The sequence below is a fragment of the Siphateles boraxobius genome, unplaced genomic scaffold, assembly GCF_051911475.1.
Source record: "Siphateles boraxobius isolate OS27281-9 unplaced genomic scaffold, OSU_SipBor_1 13, whole genome shotgun sequence".
Classification (NCBI taxonomy): domain Eukaryota; kingdom Metazoa; phylum Chordata; class Actinopteri; order Cypriniformes; family Leuciscidae; genus Siphateles; species Siphateles boraxobius.
This window is the reverse complement of record NW_027508733.1, coordinates 17,868,122-17,889,472: the sequence shown is the minus strand read 5'-3', so window position 1 is coordinate 17,889,472 and position 21,351 is coordinate 17,868,122. Positions and strand designations below refer to the sequence as shown.

General features: G+C 41.7%; 1 protein-coding gene across 2 annotated transcripts in view; it reads left to right on the top strand.

Annotated features, from left to right (window-relative positions):
- The window catches only part of lrp1ba (low density lipoprotein receptor-related protein 1Ba), a 274,722-nt gene that overhangs the window by 100,725 nt on the left and 152,646 nt on the right, over positions 1 to 21,351 (top strand). For both annotated transcript variants that reach the window (XM_077226234.1, XM_077226236.1), the window contains exons 19-26: positions 1,418 to 1,498; positions 2,403 to 2,567; positions 2,683 to 2,865; positions 4,898 to 5,098; positions 11,270 to 11,515; positions 12,589 to 12,786; positions 13,923 to 14,127; positions 14,450 to 14,614. In XM_077226234.1, the coding sequence (XP_077082349.1) occupies positions 1,418 to 1,498; positions 2,403 to 2,567; positions 2,683 to 2,865; positions 4,898 to 5,098; positions 11,270 to 11,515; positions 12,589 to 12,786; positions 13,923 to 14,127; positions 14,450 to 14,614 (1,444 nt within the window). The remainder of the gene's footprint in view (positions 1 to 1,417; positions 1,499 to 2,402; positions 2,568 to 2,682; positions 2,866 to 4,897; positions 5,099 to 11,269; positions 11,516 to 12,588; positions 12,787 to 13,922; positions 14,128 to 14,449; positions 14,615 to 21,351) is intronic.

The following is a 21,351-nucleotide window of genomic DNA, read 5'->3' as shown; positions in this document are numbered from 1 at the left end:
TGTTTATTTATTCCCATATGAACTGGTATTCAAAAATGAAGGCGGAAAATTAATACTTTTTATTTATTTATAAAGAAAATGTATATATCACTGCAGGTGCAGTTGAGGTAACGTCAATTATATTGTTTTTTCAGGGCCAAAATTAAAAAGTGAAAACTGGCCCCGGCAAGTAAATAAATCAAGATAATTTGTTAAATTTATTAAGCGATTCAAATCAAAAACATACTACTGTAACTGTTTGCTAAAGAAAATGTAATTTCACAACTTTTACCTCAGTGGAAAATGTCAGCAGTTTTTTTCATCAGTAATTAAGTTTTCACAGAACTCTGTGGCAACATGTTTCACATTGAGCGGAACAAAATCACAATGTGTCTTTACACTTCCAATTGGTGCATTCGTCCTCAGACACCTTAAAATCCACTCATCTTAAAGATTCAAATACTATCTAGACTCTATACTAGCATTTGTGTGCATTCAGTAAACGCTCACAAAAGGCTGAGACTGTTGTGCTCAACGCATAAAACTGTGCAGAATGATTGGCATTCAGGGATCTTATCAACATAAATACAAAGATAAGTCAAAGAAATTGTCATTATATAGAGAAAAAACAAAACCAATGAATCACTTTGCATGATATTATGCTCCTTATTACCATGCCTGGAATATCCCAGCAATCCGCGGCCCGCTGTAAACCCATTGTGACGGCTCGAGTCGTCTCCGACAGCACCGTTCAGAATGAGAGATGAGAAACACCAGCAGATCTCCACCTTCTCTTCCTCAGAGGGATGAAGTGTGTGTTTGAAGCTTTCTCCTCTGTTAATCGTCGCATCTTATTACCGGTTAAATTTCCTCGGGTACTGTTCGAGGGTCGCTTCGGTTCTCATGCCCACGCGGGCCGCGCACAGAGTAATTAAAGTTTATGCTTGGCTTCCTTAAATCAAAATCAAGCTGGCACTGGAAAGCCGACTGCTCACACGGCGTCTGAGAAACGTCGAGTGTCGCCATGGAGTCACGGCATGTGTTGCTGTACGGCTGCTCGCTCGCTTCATATTGCAAGTCTGTGTCAGTTTGCTGCATATTTCCTGTCAGTAACCCAGGAACGTCTTTTATAAATGCGTGTTTAATTTTGAAAGTTGTTGCGACGCCACTGTTGGTTTATTTAGAAACGTGCGTGCAGCAGTTTAGCGCTTCTGTCTCCTGAGATATAATCGGGAGGAGCAAAGTTCAGCAGAAACAAACTCTGTGTTTGTTGTTCTCTGCCATTCTTGGTGGTGAAAAGTTGTTTGTCGAAGGCTTTTACTGTTCTTTTTACATTTCCCGCTGGCATTGGGATAATGTTGATTTGTGAAGTTGGAAAGGGGAGTGTCTCTTGCAGTTCATCGTTTTGATTTTGTTGTTCTTATTGTGTTCTCTTTAGATTTCCCGACTTGTGAACCGCTGACCCAGTTCGGCTGTAATAATGGGAAATGCATCAGTGTGAAATGGCATTGTGATTCTGGTGAGCTAAAGCTAGTGAAGATCTGAAGGAACTTTGCAGAGAGGACTTATGCAATCATTGTATATCACTCTCTCACTTCCCTATTCCCTTCTCTGTTTTTCCTTTTCTTATTTTTCCTTTCTTTCCTTTCTTCCATCCTTCCATTTGTTTATTTCCTTGATACCTTCCCTCTGTATACCTTCCCATTCCTTCCTTTTCTTCTCCATCCATCCATTTGTCCTTCCTTGCTTCCTTCCTTATTTCCTTCATCTATCTTTCCATCCAACCTTCTTTAATTCCTACCTTCCTTGCATCCTTCACATTTGTCAATGCTTCTTTCCATCCATTGTCCATCCCTTTGTCCTTCCTTATTTCCTTCATCTTTACATCTAATCTTCTATCATTCCTGCCTTCCTTGCATCCTTCCTTACTTTTGTCATTATTTCTTTCATCTATCTAGCCATCTATCCACCCGTTTGTTCTTCCTTCATTCCTTTCTTTCATCCATTTATTCATTTGTTGTTCTTTCGTTTTTTACTTCCTTGCTTTCTTAATTCCTTTCTTCTACCCATCTATCCTTTTTTCCTTCCTTTCTTGATTTCTCTCTTCCTTCCTTCCTTCCTTCCTTCCTTCCTTCCTTCCTTCCTTCCTTCCTTCCTTCCTTCCTTCCTTCCTTCCTTCACTGTCTTCCTTTTTTCCTTATTGCCTCCCTTCCTTCCTTACCAATCTTCCTTATTTCCTTCCTTCTTTCCCTTCCTTTGTTCATTCCTTCCTTCCTCACCAATCTTCCTTAATTCTTTTCCTATCTTCCTTATTTCCATATTGTCTTCCTTTATTCCTTCCTTCCTTCCCTATATCCATCCTTTCTTCCTTCTCTATATTCCTTCCTTCACTTCTCACTCTCTTCCTCTTCTTGTCTCTCTAGAGGATGACTGCGGGGATGGCAGTGATGAGGTGGGCTGCGTTCACGCCTGTTCGGTGGCTCAGTTTCAGTGCTCCAGTGGGAAGTGCATCCCCGAGCACTGGATGTGTGATGGGGACAATGACTGCGGTGACCTCAGCGACGAGAATGCAACCTGCTCCAGGACAGGTGCCCGCGATCATACAAAACACAAATACACAGTAACACTGACCTAAAACAGTATCAAAATGTGAACATTTGTTACTAAAATGAGTTCAATCAATAAGTCTCTTTCCCCCATCAGCGCTTTCCGCCATTAACGACTGCAGTGAGAAAGAGTTTCATTGCCGTGGCGATGGCACCTGTGTTCCTGAAATATGGCGCTGTGACGGAGACAAAGACTGCGAGGACGGTAGCGATGAAATCGCCTGTGAAGGAGCCAAGAGAATGTGCGACCCCAAGGCAAAGTTCACCTGCAAGATCTCAGGTAGAAAGCAACATCTATTACATAATCACATTATCACATTACATAATCAGGTTTCACCCATTGGAACATTCTCAATAACGTCATCTCTGGGTGAAGAGGGTCGTAAATATGATCATTAATCGGTTGATTGTGGCCTAGGGTGTCATGATGAATCATCACTCATTCAAATTATATTGCATTACCGTTATTCTGCTGAAAATGGGACTGTGTGTGGAAAGTCACTTCCAAAAAGCCATTGATTATCGCTTTGCCTCACTCTAGACTGAATTAATAATGTTTAAGATGCATCATTTTGTTCTGATTGAGGCAGACCAGGAATATTTTATTACCCTTGAGAGTTGGGTTAAGGTTGAATTGTATTTGTTGGTAAATGTGTCTCTGAAGTGATCTGCGATGCTGAACTTTAAAAGTTAGAGGTTGGAAAGTGGAGCATTTGCCACTTCAAAAAAAGCTGGAGGATTTATTGGAGAAACGTTTGAGGGAAAAAAAATGAAGACCTAATATAGGGCTGACAATCAATAAAATGTGTAATTAAATTTATAACAAGATATGTAGTTTAATTATCTAGCATGTATAAATATTTACTAACACCCACATGCAGATTAAAAGACATTGCATTATTGTAGCCACTAAAACCTGCTGAAGAAAGTCTCAGTACAGCCTAAACTGGTTTTCTGGTCTTAGCTGGTCTCTCAAGCCAATCTGCTAAACTCTAGCTTAACTGGTTTAGACCGACTAGAACAGCTGAAGACCAGCATAGTCTGGTACAGGAAGTGTTTGTTTTATGTCCATGTCATTAATAATAAGCCTATCACTGGCCTATAGAAAACATCCTGTCGCCTGCTCTCACAAAGCACACTCTGTAGCAACTTGTCAGCATGTTTACATTAGCAACTTAAAGCACATAACGGTTTCACATTTGAGGTGTCTGTGTGTAATTTATGCTGTGGAACAAAACGCGGAAGTCACGAACCTCATTTTACTCTTAAATCTGAGGCCGCTGTTCTAAAAAAATATTAGAAATTCCTGAGGGAAACTATTAGCGAAAATGCTAATTCATCCCCATGTTGTAGGAAAAACTGAACAGCTAGAAGCTAGAGAACGACTGTCAAAATGTTTTAGTTGCTTGGACCTCTCATGATCATGGAGGAGATTTCAATGTTAGCCTTTTAATCACATCTAGCCTGCTTAGGAGAGAAATTCAGGTGAAACAGAGACTTTGCCAAACAAAGTTTCTGTGAAACCTAAAGTAAAGGGAATTAAAATCTGATTAAGCGAAAGCTTGGTGAAGGTCTAATGAATGTGAACAGACTATTTGGTCTGGGAGGATACAGAGAAGTAATTTATGTACTCATCACCCTGTTTCACCTTCTTAAAGAACTTGTCTGGAAAGATAATGAAGGATTTGCTAATGACTTGTCTCACATGCTCAAAAAGTAAATCGAAACACCTTAGGTTACTCAGTACACCATTAAGAAGAACTGATAAGGATTCTGTATGAAAATTCATTTCTCACATTAAATTGGGAGAAAAAGCCATTTAAATAACCTATTTAAAAATAGTAGCTACGAAACTCATTCTAGTGTAAACAGTGAATTGTGTACCATTTATTTCAATTTCATGTCTTAAACGTTTAAACAGTCAGTTTCCCAAACACTTTCACTAAAATTGACTCTGTGATATGTTTTTTTTCCCCCTCACATTCTCAGAAAGCACTTGACTGTATGTTTCTGTCGTAAATAATCCTTAGTTTTCTTTTTCAACATAAACAAATAAATACTAAATACATAAAACAATGATTATGTACCTCATTATCGCTAACGATATGGCAAACAGCAAGGTCCAAAAAGCACTCAGAAACTGTGTGTGGCCCTATGGGAAATTATATGCTTGATATGCTAGAGAAAAAGTGTTTTGGTTAAAGAAAAAGTGTGCAGAAAGTTGATAGCTTTGTAGAGCAACCGCACAGAGAGTTAATGATGTTATAAAAAATTCTGCTTTGTAACGCATTTGTTTTTTCTCTGCACCGTAGGGAAATGTGTTAGTAAGGACTGGGTGTGCGATGGAGACATCGACTGCGAGGACCAATCGGACGAGGAGGGCTGTGAAGTGTCCATCTGTAAGCCACCGAAGTTTCCCTGTGGCAATGACACGTCAGTGTGCCTCCCGCCCGAGCGAATCTGTAACGGTTGGAGAGACTGTGCGGATCACTCCGACGAGGGACCCTTCTGTGGTAAGTCATGGGATTATGTTTTTTTTTTTTTAAACTGACGATAATACAATGATTCATTTGATGTAGACTCATTCCTGAATCAACATTGGAACAACTCTGCTATCAGCCAATCAGATTTTGAGGTTAGGTTTAGGGTAAGACATGATTAGGGATTGAACAGCATTGTTTTAAACCAGTGGTTTTCTTTTGTAAATTTATTTTGTTTGTTTTTGAACAAAAACAACAACAACAAAAAATATTCGATTTGATTTTAAATAAGATTGATTTCATTTTGAATAAAAATATATACAGTATATTTTGGAATAAATTTCATTTATATAAAGTAAAAATTTGCAATTGTGAAATTTAAGTTGATTTTGATTTGTTCTGATTTTGATGTGATTTAAAATAATTTAAAATAAGAAATAGTTGCAATTGTGAAATATGAAATCATGTTATATAAAGTAAATTTTTTAGGAAAGAAAGTCACATATGTGAAATAAAAATTCACAATTTGGTTTCCATAAACATCTAAACATACATTAAACGTAAAAATGCATTTGCTTTATGATAGCCCAAGTCTTTTTGCAATGATATAAATAGCTGATGTTTATTGTTCTAAACTGCAATATGCATTTTTTGTCTCGTCTTAAACAACCCTCAATAAATATTATCATTTTAATGATACAATATAGCTGTTTCTATGCAATATTAGATAATGCTATCAGTAGTATTACTGTAGCAATACTGTAGTAATGCATTTTATTATTATTATACAGTTTCTTATGTTACATACTTTTCCATCTCGTGTAGTTTTTTCTCGTTTTGATAGATACTCAAAAATACATTTTTGTCATTTCCATTCAATTTCAATCTATTTCTTCCAAAAACAAATGTACACTTTAAAAACACCTCAATGCATCTTTTACTTTTACTATAGAATCCTGAAACATTTATTTAAATCTTGCTTCTGTCATTGTTTGATGTGCTATAAATGGATTTGGATTTTTGTGACAAGTGTACCATATGTGTGTGTGGACGTGAGCTCGAATGCTGTGTGTGGCTCTTGGGGGATTGGTGGATTTTAGTGAGAGTGTGTTAAGGTTCATTTAGGAAAGCTTCAGAGAGAGAGAGAGATCTCTTCCCTCAGGTGAGATGAGGTAGTGCTGGAATATAGCTTAGAGCCAATTACATCTATCTGCTCCTACACACACACACACACACACACAGACAGACAGACTGATTAACGCTGGAGTGCACACTGCAAACTGGCCTCTGAGGATATGTGAGAGAAGAGAAACAGACTCCGTATGTTCATTTTTTTTTTTTAGCCCTTTAGTAATGACTGAGGAATCTAAAATACATATTTTATCTATCATCTAGCATGTGAATCACCTTATTTGTGTGCAAAGTATGAATCAAGTATGAGGAATGACGCAAACGCAACAAATTCAATATATATCTCATATATCTCGCACATGACATTTAGCTGAAATATCATCCAGAGAGGCCAGAGAAGAGATTGGACTGAATTCCTCCTTTCAACTGAAATAATTAGGTTTTGCTCAGAAAATTCAACTTTTAGGCGTATCCGAGTCAAAACGGTTGAATTGTTTGTAGCAAAAAACCACATAGAATCTGATTTTAGCAAACCTCACCTAAACCGCATCAATATGTGGTTTAATATCAGATTTTAGTCCAAAGTCTCAGTTTGAACAGTCAGATCAGATTTCAGTTGAACGTTGTTTTCATCGTTCGTGACTACAGTGATGTATGGTTAAAGCTTTAATGTTGTATACTAACAGAAATCATCCTCAGCTGAAATCACTCTTTTGTGCCCATATGTGCCGTTCTCTTTGTAAAGAATAGAGAATGGACAAATGAGTGAGCAATTTTTTAACACAGCATGTGCCAAATGTTCTCTTTTTTACAATGACAGCTTCTTTTGTATGTCTCTTGGCGGAAGTCATCACTATGGCAACAGATGTAGATATGCCGGATTTCGAGTTCACTATCTGAACGAACGGATCAGAGTTTTAAAAATGATTTAAAATGATTATATACACATTAATAAATATGTAGAGTAACAATTCTTAAATCAAATTTAATAGCAAAATCAAATTTAATAGCAATTATTTGCCACTTGTTTACTGAGATTAATTTCTTAACACATTTGTAAATTATTTTCTTTTTGTTTAAAGCATAAACTTCATTAAATTCTGTTAAAATTTTAAAACGAGAGAAAACAGTTAATTAACTAATGTTAACAAATACAACTTTTTATGTTGAAACTAACATGAACTAATTTTAATAAATGCTTTAGAAGTATTTTTATTCTTAGTTCACTAATGAAACCTTATTGTAAAGTCTTACCATTGTCTTAAAATAAGTTCTAACATCTTGTGCAGTTTTGCTTCCTTTGCTTCTTGCATCCCTTTAAATTGAAAAGCAATTGCTTACCACTTGTAACCTTCTTAAATAAAAAAAGTATTTTTTTAACCCATTACTACAGTTTTCTTCTTGTTCTAAGCATAAACCTCATTAAATTCGGTTGAATATTTTATTAAAATGAGAAAAACAGGGCCATTAAGCTAAGAATAATAGACTCGTATATATATATTTTTTTCTTAAATGATTGTGCATTTTTTCTTAAATTATATAAAATGTATTTAATTCTTTTGATTGCATCTTTCTATCTCACTGGCCTTTAAATAAAACAATAGTGTCATTAGTGTTGCCGCTAAATTAAAAAGCTTTAAACTATAGCCTGAATCCCAGCAAGCACAGGTTCAGCAGGCCTGAAAAAAGCATTTAACATATTATTTCAGTCTAATGCCTCTATTAATTTTAAAAAGGGTCAATCAAACCCCCATTAACTTTAAGGACGCTCTCAAGATCCTGCTAAACTATCTTGCACAAAGCTGGGCTGAACACAAATTCTGCTAGCCACTGGCAGAGATAAATGCACTCACCCTGGTCAAGCCATAAGATAAATGCGAAATTGGCAGAACCCAATGGTCTAGAAACATTTAAAAAAAATTCCAGAGTTGGATAAATATTGTTTAAAGCAGACCTAGTCTGCACATAATAGAACTAATCATGATGAATGAGCCTCCGTATCACTTTCCCACTTTTGTTGAGTGAATCTTGGCGAGAAATAGGTTAACAATTGTTTTTTCTTTGTTAGTATGCAACTCAAATGCTCCAACCAGATTGTCAGTGCGTAGTTGGTCATTTACTATTACTGAAAAAAAAGTATATATATATATATATAAGAACTCCAGCTGATCCAACTCAACATTGACATGAGATTTTTCTACCCTGTACATTTCTGAGTTGAAACCAACAGATATTTCCTGATCTCACTAGGCCTTTTTAAGGTTTTACCCTGCGGCTGCTTTTTTCAAGGCTACAGGATCTGTGTGAATGGACCTGCTGGCCTGTGCCCTGAAGCCCTCTTTGCTTTGGGACCTTCAAACATCTTCTGTCTTCTAGACACTATAATTGTGTCGTTTAAATACAACCTGATGATATTTGACACACAGTTGGACACTTTTGGCTTAAACGTGCCTAAAATATCTAAATGTTTATAGCATTGGTGCAAATCGTGCTAGATCTATTTTTACTGGAAAATAAGACATACATAATATAATAAGATATTTTGCAGTTCAAATACATTTTGTTTTCAATCCATCCATCCATCCATCCATCCATCCATCCATCCATCCATCCATCCATCCATCCATCCATCCATCCATCCATCCATCCATCCATCCATCCATCCATCCATCCATCCATCCATCCATCCATCCATCCATCCATCCATCCATCCATCCATCCATCCATCCTATGGATTTCAATTTTTAAATAAAGACTCCAAGATCTTTATTCAAACAATCAACATGACAAAACCAAGATGATGAAGTCAGAGTTTTTCACAAAGTCGATGAGTTTTTTAATTTATTTTGAGCATGAACATTTGATCTGAATTTTGAAGTGACTTTCTGTCCAGGAAGATCCATTATCGCCCTTTTGGAACTTTTTTAATTTTCTCTACTGTATTAGTTACTTCTCTCAGACTCCACGACTCCTCAGTATCGCTAGTGGCAGATTGTACCGTAGCCTGATTGAATGTACTTCCATTTGCCATTTTATACCTTTTTGAGCTCCTTTCCCTCATCAATGATCCATTTCTGTCCCCCTCATCTCTCCTGCCTATGCTTTGTTGTTTTCCATTTGAGCGTCTGTCTAGCACATTTTTATTCACTCCGCAACTCCACCAATATGACTGCCTTGAGGTTTATGGATGCATTATCCTCTGTCAGTTCTAGATGCTTAATTTAAAGCTTGAAACCACTTGCTGTTCAAGGTGTTACCTTGAATCCCTCCATGGCCCTTTTTTTTATCTACGAATGTATTTTGTATAGTTGTTGCATTTTAAATTGGGAAAAGAGAAAGTATTTTAATATAGATTTTTTTTAATGCCTGTAAATAGTCACATACCTTCTAAAGCAAATGGATTAAAAGATTTTTTTATTGTGATGACCTTTCTATCCCTCAATAATTTACTAAATGATTTTTAATGTCCGTTTAAAAAGTGCATTAATGTCGTACACAAGTGGATTAATAAAGCCATTTGCAAGTATTCACTTTATCATTACTGTTAGAAATAGCATTATTGAGCTCATCACCCAAGAGGCTAACATATATACTGCTAGATGAAAACTTCAGCTAATACTCAACAACGGTTTTCCATTTAACATCTCACCATGGGTCAACAACGGTTTTCCATTTAACATCTCACCATGGGGCCACTTCAAAGACACACCGCCAAATTGCATTGTCCAAACCTACAGCCTTCGGCCATAAATCAAAATAAAGTGATGCTAAGGGTGGAAAAAATGTTTGGAGTTCTGTGCCTCTGAGCGTTCATTGTAAGACAAACTAAAAATGATAGATATACTGGAAGAACATACACAGCAAAACATTTTAGCCATAGTTTTGTGTCCCATTATTTAGTTGCACTGTCAGAAAGAAAATTGTACCTTTAAAATGGGTTCAACGGCTTGTCACTGGGACAGTACCCTCTGTACCTTTAAAAGATTCAGTTTTACCCTTAAAGGGACAACTTTGTACCTTATCTACTCCTAAAAAGTACTTATTAGCATAAGCGTAATTTCCACTTTTTTAAACATATCGTGGCACGGATGTACCTAATACAAATAAAGAAATCATCTCCAGTTAACTAGCAGGTCATTCATTTCGTTTGTTAAAATGAGGCGATCTAGCGCTCAAGCTGAACGCTCATTGTCGCTGCTATCTTGTGGCGCGGATACAGTGTTCTCTTGTGGCTCGCGCGCGCTTCAATCTATAGCTTAATGCCTTTGCGGAGACTCTCTATCACAAAACAAACTGCACACAAACTTGTCCCTGCTTGATACAACCATTGATGAACATATTCAGTTTTGATGAGGAAAAAAAAATATATGAGTGCGGAACAGAACCCAGAACCTCTGACACTCTCGGCAAAAGTTACACCAATAGACCATTTATTCGTGTGAAAATTCTTGGCATTAACAATATATATTATCAGATTTTAAACAACAAATTAAACCCAATGTACTATTGAAGTTGATTTCTGCAGATCGTAATTTGTTTTTTTTCCCTGAAATTGTTATTGTACACATATTGTACACATATCTACCTTTAAAAGGTGCATATTAGTACCTTAGAGCAGTAATGTGTACCTTAAGACACTACAATGTGCCTTATTGGGATAAATAATGTACAAAGGTTACAGTCCCAGTGACAAGCCTGTGAAACCCTAAAGGGTACAACATTTTTTTCTGAGACTGTTAACAGCCTTTCTCTAGTGCCTGAATTTGTGAGACATATGGAACTATGAAGCGGTAATAGAGACAGTCCACTTGCTTCCAATTGCTCTTGCTGATCAAGAAGCATGTAGCCTGGAGGACTAAATGGAGAGCACCAAACCCTTTTTTGTTTGTTCACTCTCGGTCTATTCCCTTCGGATCCTTCAAGCGCCTACGACTCCCTGCTGTTCAACCGTATGTGTACTGAGGAATTCCATCAGTTCTTGCCGCTGTCTCACTGTTCGGACCCTGCTATTTTCTTCTGAAGTGACAATAATGACACTAACCCTCCTCCCTCGCTGTCTTTTATCCAACTTAGACGAGTGTTCAGTTCAGAAGGGTGGCTGCAGCCACGAGTGCTCGGTGGCGCCAGGTAAAGGGGTTGTGTGTTCCTGTCCGGCCGGGTTCCAGCTGGGCTTGGACGGCCGGACCTGCGAGGTTCTGGATTACTGTACCAAGCATCGACGCTGCAGCCAAGTGTGTGAACAGCACAAGAATACTGTGAAATGCTCCTGCTATCCTGGCTGGAGTCTCGGACTTGACGGAGACAGCTGCCACAGTACAGGTAAACCGTGGCACATTGCCAACGATTAACGATCTGAATTTATTGCACACAAACTTCAATCCCAAATAGGGTTAAAACCAGATTAGAGTCCAGACCGCAATGCAATTAACCTCAGAGGATCTGAATGACCTTGCAATTTCTGGACTGTAAATTACACGGATAAATGCCTGGAAAATGACAAGTAAATGAATCAGTGAGCATATTTGTTCATATTTTCGGTCCTAGAGAGATGATGTGCATAGGTTTAAGGTGTAAAATGCATCTGTAATATATATGCGTTTCATTTTAGCGGTTTGACTTTACAAAAGAGCCAAAGCAACTGTTTGTGTTGGGAAAGATTTGAGAGCTCCAACTCTGGCGCTCTTCATGAGAGTGGAGAGGAACATATGTGCAAAGAGCACTAAGTACCATGTTTTAATAAAAAGGAAAACAAGCTTTTACTCGAACACACAGCTGAGTCAAAATGCTTTGTTTTTTCTCGAACTTGAAACGGCCAATCCACATAAGGTTTAATCTCCAGTCTCAGAGATGTAGGCATGCGTTTTTGCTTTATTCATAGCATGGAATGTACAAACATTATTAAAAAATATTGTTCTTATATTTATAACTTCATTTAATTTATCTTTTTTTTTCGATTAATAACATTGCTTTACCCGTTTCTTGCCTTTTTGGTCAATTTTGTGGACCCTTTCAATGCATAGTTTTCATCAAATCTTTTTATTTTTTAAATAAGATACTTATAAGATACTTAAACTACTTTTCTATTTTAACATCACAGAATTAGTCAATGTTAAAAGTTATGTTTCTTTACTTTAGACTGTTTTTCCCCCACTTTACAGATAATATCTTGCTTTTTGACGATTTTACATTTACATTTATAAGCCTACAAATGAGTTATATCCGTAGCAATTTGTTTAAAGAATCCTAAACTACACAGCGATTTAACAGGACCAATTAGTCAACATTAAACTTATTAATGCATTTGCACAGTCAGGACAGGACATGTTGCTTAACTTAACTTACGGCTGCATGCATTCTTGTTCATTACCACCTGTTTTTTGTTGCTTTTGTAGATCTTTTTGAAGCGTTCATCATTTTTTCCATCCGACACGAAATTCGCCGCATCAACCTGCAAAGGGGCGACTACAGCCTCTTAGTACCCGGGCTCAGGAACACCATCGCTTTGGATTTCCATTTCAGCCAGAGCCTGCTCTATTGGACCGATGTCGTAGAGGACAAAATTTACCGCGGGAAGCTGTCAGAGGGTGGTGGTATGGCAATTATTTTTACATTGTTTATGACACTACTAATATTATACCATACAGACTGTAATATAATGTAATGGAACTTACAGTATATCATGTACTGATTCTTGAGTATTGGCACAGAAAAATGCAAAACTGAAAAGAGTTTTTGTCAAGGAATTAATTTGGATGAAAGCGTTCAGAGATATTCACCTACGTTCAAGTGCAACCTCCTGCTTCTTCCATCTTCTCACGAAATGTGTGCTTTCCTTGCCTGTCACTCCAACACAGCCAGATACATAAATAGTGTGTCAAAACTTGTTTATAAATACTGACAAATCTAGTGTTCACTACATGATGCTTTCAGGATGGTTTCAAAGTGCATTTGACAGCTGATAGTGTTGACAAAATGATTGCAGTATTCAGTTACTTATATGACCTACTTAAAGTTATGGAAATTGAATTCAAATCCTAAATAATTTTTACAGGATGTATGATGTAAGTTGACATCATGGTTACAACAAAAAATATAAGCTTAAAATTACTTAAAATCACAAAACCTGTGAAAATATGATGATGTTGAACTTACAGTAGGTGAATTATGGGAAGAGAACAGTCAGAATAAAGACTGACTTTAATATTATCTGATTCATTGAGTGAAGTTAATTATTAATCTCTGAAGATATTTTATTTTATTTGTTATATTTTATTTATTATTGATTTTAGTTGTGATAACATACATTTTTATTGTCATATTATTTGTATTATTATATTTAAGCTATTTTTTTATATTTTGTATTTGTTGTTATGAGTATTGAGTAGTTCTAGAACTGGTGATACAAAAAAAGAGTAAATCAAATGAAAATTCTACATTTATGTGAAGAAAATTCTAGTGGTCAGTCAAGTTTTTTCATGTTTCTTATCCTTATTGTTCAGCATTTTGAGAGAGAGCTCTTTCTTTAGCTCTGTTTTACACTTAAAAAGCAAAATCAGTCTACCATCTGTGTTAAAAATGTCAGCATCAAAAAACCCAAAATGTGTGAGAAGTAATTTGCACTCGTGTCACAAAAGAACTGATGTGTAGGCATTGAGAAAGAGTGAAAGAAAGGGTTGTCTTGAGGGCCCGACAAGCTAACAACCGTAGACTGTTGTTTTTCCGGCAGGTGTTTCTGCGATCGAGGTGGTGGTCCAACATGGTCTAGCCACTCCAGAGGGCCTTGCTGTTGATTGGGTAGCGGGAAATCTCTACTGGATCGACAGTAACTTGGACCAGATTGAGGTGTCCAAGCTGAACGGCGAATTACGGACCACCCTGATCGCCGGGGGAATGGAACACCCTCGGGCGATTGCTGTGGACCCTGGCCAGGGGTGCGTTCCCCAATCTGGTCTCAACTTTGATTAAAAACAATAGCAAGCGGCACCAGTTTTCCAATTACCTCATAGCTTTAATGAAGAACTTCAGTGATTGATAGCTCCTTGCGGTGATTTGTGAATTGTAATGAACCAGTCTAATCACCCATAAAGGAGCTTTTTAAATGATTTCCAGAAGGGATATTACCATGAAATTGGGCCATTACACATTCTTACCTGTTTTGTAATTGCACTAATGCTGATGCTTTTAATGAGGATGTGGTTTGAAAGTAGCCCTCGTTTGAAAGTCGTTTAAACACTTGAGTTGTGTCGTCAACAGTGCCCTGTTCTGGACCGATTGGGATGCCACGTTTCCTCGCATCGAATGCGCTTCCATGAGCGGGAAACGGCGACATGTGGTTTTCAAGGACATGGATACCGGCGCCTGGCCCAACGGACTCACCTTGGATCACATGGAGAGCAGGATAGTATGGACGGACGCACGGTAAGAAAGGATGCGCACACTCTTCTGTTGGGTTATTTTGTGATGTTTTCCCGAGACAAGACCGTAAAGGGAATGTTTTGGCTTTAACGCACAGGGTGGGTTTGGGAGGTAATTGGGAACAAGCTCGGATTCAGTCGTTGGTAACAAATTTAAGTGCCAGCTTTTTGTTGAATGATTAATGTGTTTTTGTACAGGTTCAAATTCGAGATCCACCTCAGCAGGCGAACATATGACAGGCTGACGGAGATATGCTATTACTATAGATTATAATTTTGCCCATCACGTATTTTTTTTGTATTTTACAAAGCAGAAGCATAGCAATTTTGCTGTCTTGACACATTCATAAACTCACTCTCATCTTACATTTCTCTCAGCGCTTGTTCAATTCCTCGTGTGCCCGGTGGCTCCAAATGCACCGCAAATTAATATTCAGATAATGAGATTCTTGGATTTAATGAAGAATCTGATCAATTCTCTGCTTTCGATTGCCACATTTTTTGTCTCTGCTATATTCAGATCACACATTCCTCTATTTCTCACAGTCTGTCAACAGCGTTTCTTTCTTTTTCTCTCAGCCATCTCTTTCGACAAGGCTTCAGTGGACTCTTAACTTCTTATAGACTATTGTGACTGTTTTAGACTTTACACTTCTGTTATTTGCAGTAAACTCCTTGTAGTTAACATGTAGAATATATCCTAGGTTGTGTTGTTTTATTTAATAAAAAAATAAATGTTGTGCTTTGATTTTTTATATTTTTTTTATCCTTCCTTATTTTACATTTTAGGTCAACAAAAGTTTGTGGTGTCCACAACCCATTTTACTTTTGTAACCTAATGTAACTAATTTCAAATATATTTCAAAGTGAATGAAATTATTTATAGTATGATGATATTTATTTAGATTTTTTAATCGCGTTAATTGAATTGACATAATATAGTGTTAAAAATATTTCAGTTTAATTAATTTGATTTACTTCAGGTTGATTTGGTTTGATTTTATTTGAAGAGGTATGATTCAATTTAATCAATATACTGTAATTTAGAGTTAAACAAGGTTTAGTTTGATTCAGGCTGTCAGGTAATTAAAATGATTTCATTCAGAGTTGAAAGTTGGATTTGATTTAATTCAGTTCAAGTCGGTTTGATTCTAATTGACGTGATTTAAGAATTGAACAAGATTTAGAACTTTTTTTGATTCGGTATAGGTTGAATCCATTTTTATTTAAATTAAATCAAATTAGTTCAGTTCAATTAACCTGTTACGGCGCAGCAAGGACAAAGCAGAGAGTGAATCCAAATGCAAGCACTTTAATAATCCAACTAACAGGTAATCTAGGGTAAACTCAGAACTAGGAACAAGGTACTCAGACTGCAAGCAACATTAAACAACGACCGACAAAACACGACTGAAGCACAGGGGTTTAAATACACAGGCAAACAAGATAACAAGGGGGCGGGGCTAATTAGAAACACCTGGAGAGACTAATAAACAAGAAAAACTACAAAGGACTACAAAACATGGCACAGGACAGGAAATAACAAAAGCCAACACAAGACAAGGAAAACATAAGACAGGAATCGTGACATAGCCCCCCACTTAAGGAGCGGATTCCAGACGCTCCTCAAGAACAGTCCAGGAGGGAGGTGGAGCAGAGGCGGACCCGGGGGCGGGATGGAGGGCCAGGCCCATGGAGCGGAAGAGGAGCAGGAGACTGCGGCAGGACGGAAGGCCAGGGTGGAGCAGGATGTGCAGGCGGCCAGGGTGGAGCAGGCAGTTCGGGCGGCCAGGGCGGAGCAGACGACCCATCGGGCGGCCAGGGCGAAGCAGACGACCCATCGGGCGGCCAGGGCGAAGCAGACGACCCATCGGGCGGCCAGGGCGAAGCAGACGACCCATCGGGCGGCCAGGGCGAAGCAGACGACCCATCGGGCGGCCAGGGCGAAGCGGGCGGCCAGGGCGAAGCAGACGGCCAGGGCGGTCAAGACGACCCCTCGGGCGGCCAGGGCGGTGAAGACGACCCCTCGGGCGGCCAGGGCGGTGAAGACCCCTCGGGCGGCCAGGGCGGTGAAGACCCATCAGGCGGCCACGGCACAGGAACAGAAACCGGCTCAGGAGCAGACCCCGGCTCAGGAGCAGACAATGACACAGGAACATACACCGGCTCAGGAACGGACACCAGACACAATGGCTCTGGCTCGGGAACAGACAACACACACACTGGCTCTGGGTCGGGAACAGACAACACACACACTGGCTCGGGAACAGACCACACACACACTGGCTCGGGAACAGACCACACACACACTGGCTCGGGAACAGACAACACACACACTGGCTCAGGCTCAAGAACAGACAACACACACACTGGCTCGGGCTCAGGAACAGACAACACACACACTGGCTCGGGCTCAGGAACAGACAACACACACACTGGCTCGGGCACGAACAACACAAACACTGGCTCTGGCTCGGGAACAGACAACACACACACTGGCTTGGGCTCGGGAACAGACAACACACACTCGGGCTCGGGAACAGACCACACACACACTGGCTCGGGAACAGACCACACACACACTGGCTCGGGAACAGACAACACACGCACTGGCTCTGGCTCGGGAACAGACAACACACACACACTGGCTCGGGAACAGACAACACACACACACTGGCTCTGGCTCGGGAACAGACAACACAAACACACTGGCTCTGGCTCGGGAACAGACAACACAAACACTGGCTCTGGCTCGGGAACAGACAACACAAACACTGGCTCTGGCTCGGGAACAGACAACACACAGAATGGCTCGGGAACAGACACTGGCTCCGGTTCTGGAACAGACACCAGAACAGAAACAGCCACAAGGACAGACGTAAACACAGAAACAAACATAGAGCGATCAGGTTCAGGCATGACTTGAAAAGTCTCTGAATCGGCAGACGTGTCTTGAACAGTCTCTGGATCGGCAGACGTGACTTGAACAGTCTCTGGATCGGCAGACGTGACTTGAACAGCCTCTGGATCGGCAGACGTGACTTGAACAGCCTCTGGATCGGCAGACGTGACTTGAACAGCCTCTGGATCGGCAGACGTGACTTGAACAGCCTCTGGATCGGCAGACGTGACTTGAACAGCCTCTGGATCGGCAGACGTGACTTGAACAGCCTCTGGATCGGCAGACGTGACTTGAACAGTCTCTGGATCGGCAGACGTGACTTGAACAGTCTCTGGATCGGCAGACGTGACTTGAACAGTCTCTGGATCGGCAGACGTGACTTGAACAGTCTCTGGATCGGCAGACGTGACTTGAACAGTCTCTGGATCGGCAGACGTGACTTGAACAGTCTCTGGATCGGACGGGACCAGCGGCGAGGACTCTGGGCTGACAGGAAGTACAGGGAGGACTTCCAGGCATTGCGGGACGCGGGAAGTCCTCTTCCTCTTCCTTCTCCGAGAGCGAGAGGGCGCTGTGCTGGACGGGACCAGCGGTGAGGGCGCTGTGCTGGACGGGACCAGCGGTGAGGGCGGTGTGCTGGACGGAACCAGCGGTGAGGGCGCTGTGCTGGACGGAACCAGCGGTGAGGGCGCTGTGCTGGACAGGACCAGCGGTGAAGGATCTGTGCTGGACGGGACCAGCGGTGAAGGATCTGTGCTGGACGGGACCAGCGGTGAAGGCTCTGGCTGGAAGTGGCTGACGTGAAGCTCTGGCTGGACGTGGCTGACGTGAAGCTCTGGCCGGACGTGGCTGACGTGAAGCTCTGGCCGGACGTGGCTGACGTGAAGCTCTGGCCGGACGTGGCTGACGTGAAGCTCTGGCCGGACGTGGCTGACGTGAAGCTCTGGCCGGACGTGGCTGACGTGAAGCTCAGGCATGTCGTGGTGAAGCTCAGGCATGTCGTGGTGAAGCTCAGGCATGTCGTGGTGAAGCTCAGGCATGTCGTGGTGAAGCTAAGGCATGTCGTGGTGAAGCTCAGGCATGTCGTGGTGAAGCTCAGGCATGTCGTGGTGAAGCTCAGGCATGTCGTGGTGAAGCTCAGGCATGTCGTGGTGAAGCTCAGGCATGTCGTGGTGAAGCTCAGGCATGTCTTGGTGAACGTGAAGAACAGGTGATGACGTGGCGTGCCACGGGAGGAAGCTCTCCAGACATCTGGTGAATACCTCTCTCCAGTCCAGACCGGAGTGATCGGGGAGCTCCCTCAGGTCGACCTCCTTAGCCCCCAGCCGGTAACACATCTTAATCGCCTCATCACCCAGAGAGCAGGAGGCAGCGAGGGGAACAAACCCCCAGGTGTACTGGAACAGATCAAGGCTTCCCAGGGCCAAGGCCGCGATCTGTCCAGCGAACTCCCGGTCTAGCCTGTGTAGATCAGGCGAGATCCGTGCTGCTGGATTCATATTTATGGTCGGTCGTTCTGTTACGGCGCAGCAAGGACAAAGCAGAGAGTGAATCCAAATGCAAGCACTTTAATAATCCAACTAACAGGTAATCCAGGGTAAACTCAGAACTAGGAACAAGGTACTCAGAACTCAGACTACAAGCAACATTAAACAACGACCGACAAAACACGACTGAAGCACAGGGGTTTAAATACACAGGCAAACAAGATAACAAGGGGGCGGGGCTAATTAGAAACACCTGGAGAGACTAATAAACAAGAAAAACTACAAAGGACTACAAAACATGGCACAGGACAGGAAATAACAAAAGCCAACACAAGACAAGGAAAACATAAGACAGGAATCGTGACATAACGTCTCAGGTTACGACTGTAACCTATGTTCCCTGAGAACAGGGAACGAGACAATACGTCAACGACGCTATGGGGGGAACGCCTCAGGCGTGACAGGTGTCTGAAATCACTATCAAATCACGTCAATCATATTGACCGGCGACAGCCCGTGAATCATTAGCGTGAATGATTAACGTGCGACCTGGAAGTATAAAGGGGCGCCTTGCAAACATGACAAATCACCTTATCGTCTGAAGGGACTGTACGGTAGGCAAGCCCCGCGGCATGGCAGGGAGACGTATTGTCTCGTTCCCTGTTCTCAGGGAACATAGGTTACAGTCGTAACCTGAGACGTTCCCTTTCGAAGGGAACTCAACAATACGTCAACGACACTATGGGGAACGATATACCAACGCCGCCATGCTAAGGGGAGTGCATGCCAAGTGGCAGTGACAACTGTCAGAACCAGCAACTTCAAATGAAACGCTAGAACCACTCACCCTCAGGTCACACTGGGCTGTCAGTGACAGCATTCCCTACGGTCATAGCCCAAGCTACAGCCTCACAGAAAAACCTTCATAAACATGGTTAAATGAAAGGTCTACCTGGGCCGGCTCCGGGCCTGGAACCTCAGCTTCCAATTAGAAGGGGTCCCTTCTAGGGAATGTGGCTAGGGAACCCAAGGGAACCCCAGCCAGTCACTATTCAGGGGAACGTACTCACCCCGAAATGCCACCAGGACGGCCTGACCTGGCGCCAGTACATAGACACTTAGTCTGGCCAAATCCTGTCTGTCTGAAGACAGAGCCTCTGGACAAATGCCTTAAGTAAGGCATCCAACCCGAGGGACTGCGAAGCTGGCAGTGAACCACTCGGCCCGGATCTCAGAGACGGGATATCCCGGAGAGTATGACTCAGCATAGTGCTTTCCGACCCTTGCTAGCGAGGGGAGTTTCTCTACTCGATCCATGGATCAACCCAGTGTCTGTGTTTCAAAACACTGAGGAGGCCTGTGAAGGCCTAAGGGCTGATCTAACTGGGAGGCCTCACGAGAGGCCTACGACCGTCTGACCAGACCCAGGCAGCCGCATGCTCATAGAGACCCTCGTGAGGGGAGCACAAGGTCTACCTGGTAGGCAAACCAGGCTGTAGGCAGAAAAGGTTCCGTCCTTTAGCAGAGAATGAACACTTTAGCGAGCCAGGGCGCAAGCTCGCCTTCAGCAGCTGCCTATTAAGGCTAGCTGAAACTGATAGCAAGAGACCACTAGCTTCATAAACCCAGCACCACTAGGGAGCGTTACAGGGAGGCCCGGAGAGGCCTACTACCTGATCCAAAGTATAAGGTGGCCTGCTAAGGCCAGCCAGCTGGGGACTCGCCTATCAGGGAGGCCTGGTCGGGCCTACTAGCTAATAGCAAGTCATATTCTGCCATAAAGTACACTGTTGGAAACCATACTACACAGCGCCTACAGCATCCTGGTGCCTAATCACATTGCCCATGGCAGTGTACTCCGCAAAAAAGCTAGCACCCTTAAAACAAGGGGAGTACAACATACGCCACTCTGCCTCAACGGAGGCCCCAGTTAGTCAGGGGCCTACCATCTAGCATGGGCGTCAGCTCAGGGCAATGCTCTGGCTTCAGGGGAGCGTACTTCGACCAAAGAAGAAGTGAAGCTTACTTCATACTCGACCCGAGCCATAGTGGTGCGAGGTGGGATAAAACAGAACTGGGAGTGAAGTGCTCAGACCTACCCTGTATCACAGGGGAATACTCACACCTCACCCTGAGGTTATCAGGGTGCGGGCCTGCCAGCGGCTCTAGGGGTGACAGAAATGTATCTGTGCCCAACCTAGGGGAGTGGGGCTTGAATGAAAGCCAACCACCTACAACCTAGCGCTCGAGCAGTAGCTCAGCGAGGTGAGTGAAGCCTAAACTGGCGGCCTAAATCCATAGGCCAGTTCTGCATGGCAGGGTCGGGCAGGAAACCCAGTCTTCTTCGTGAAG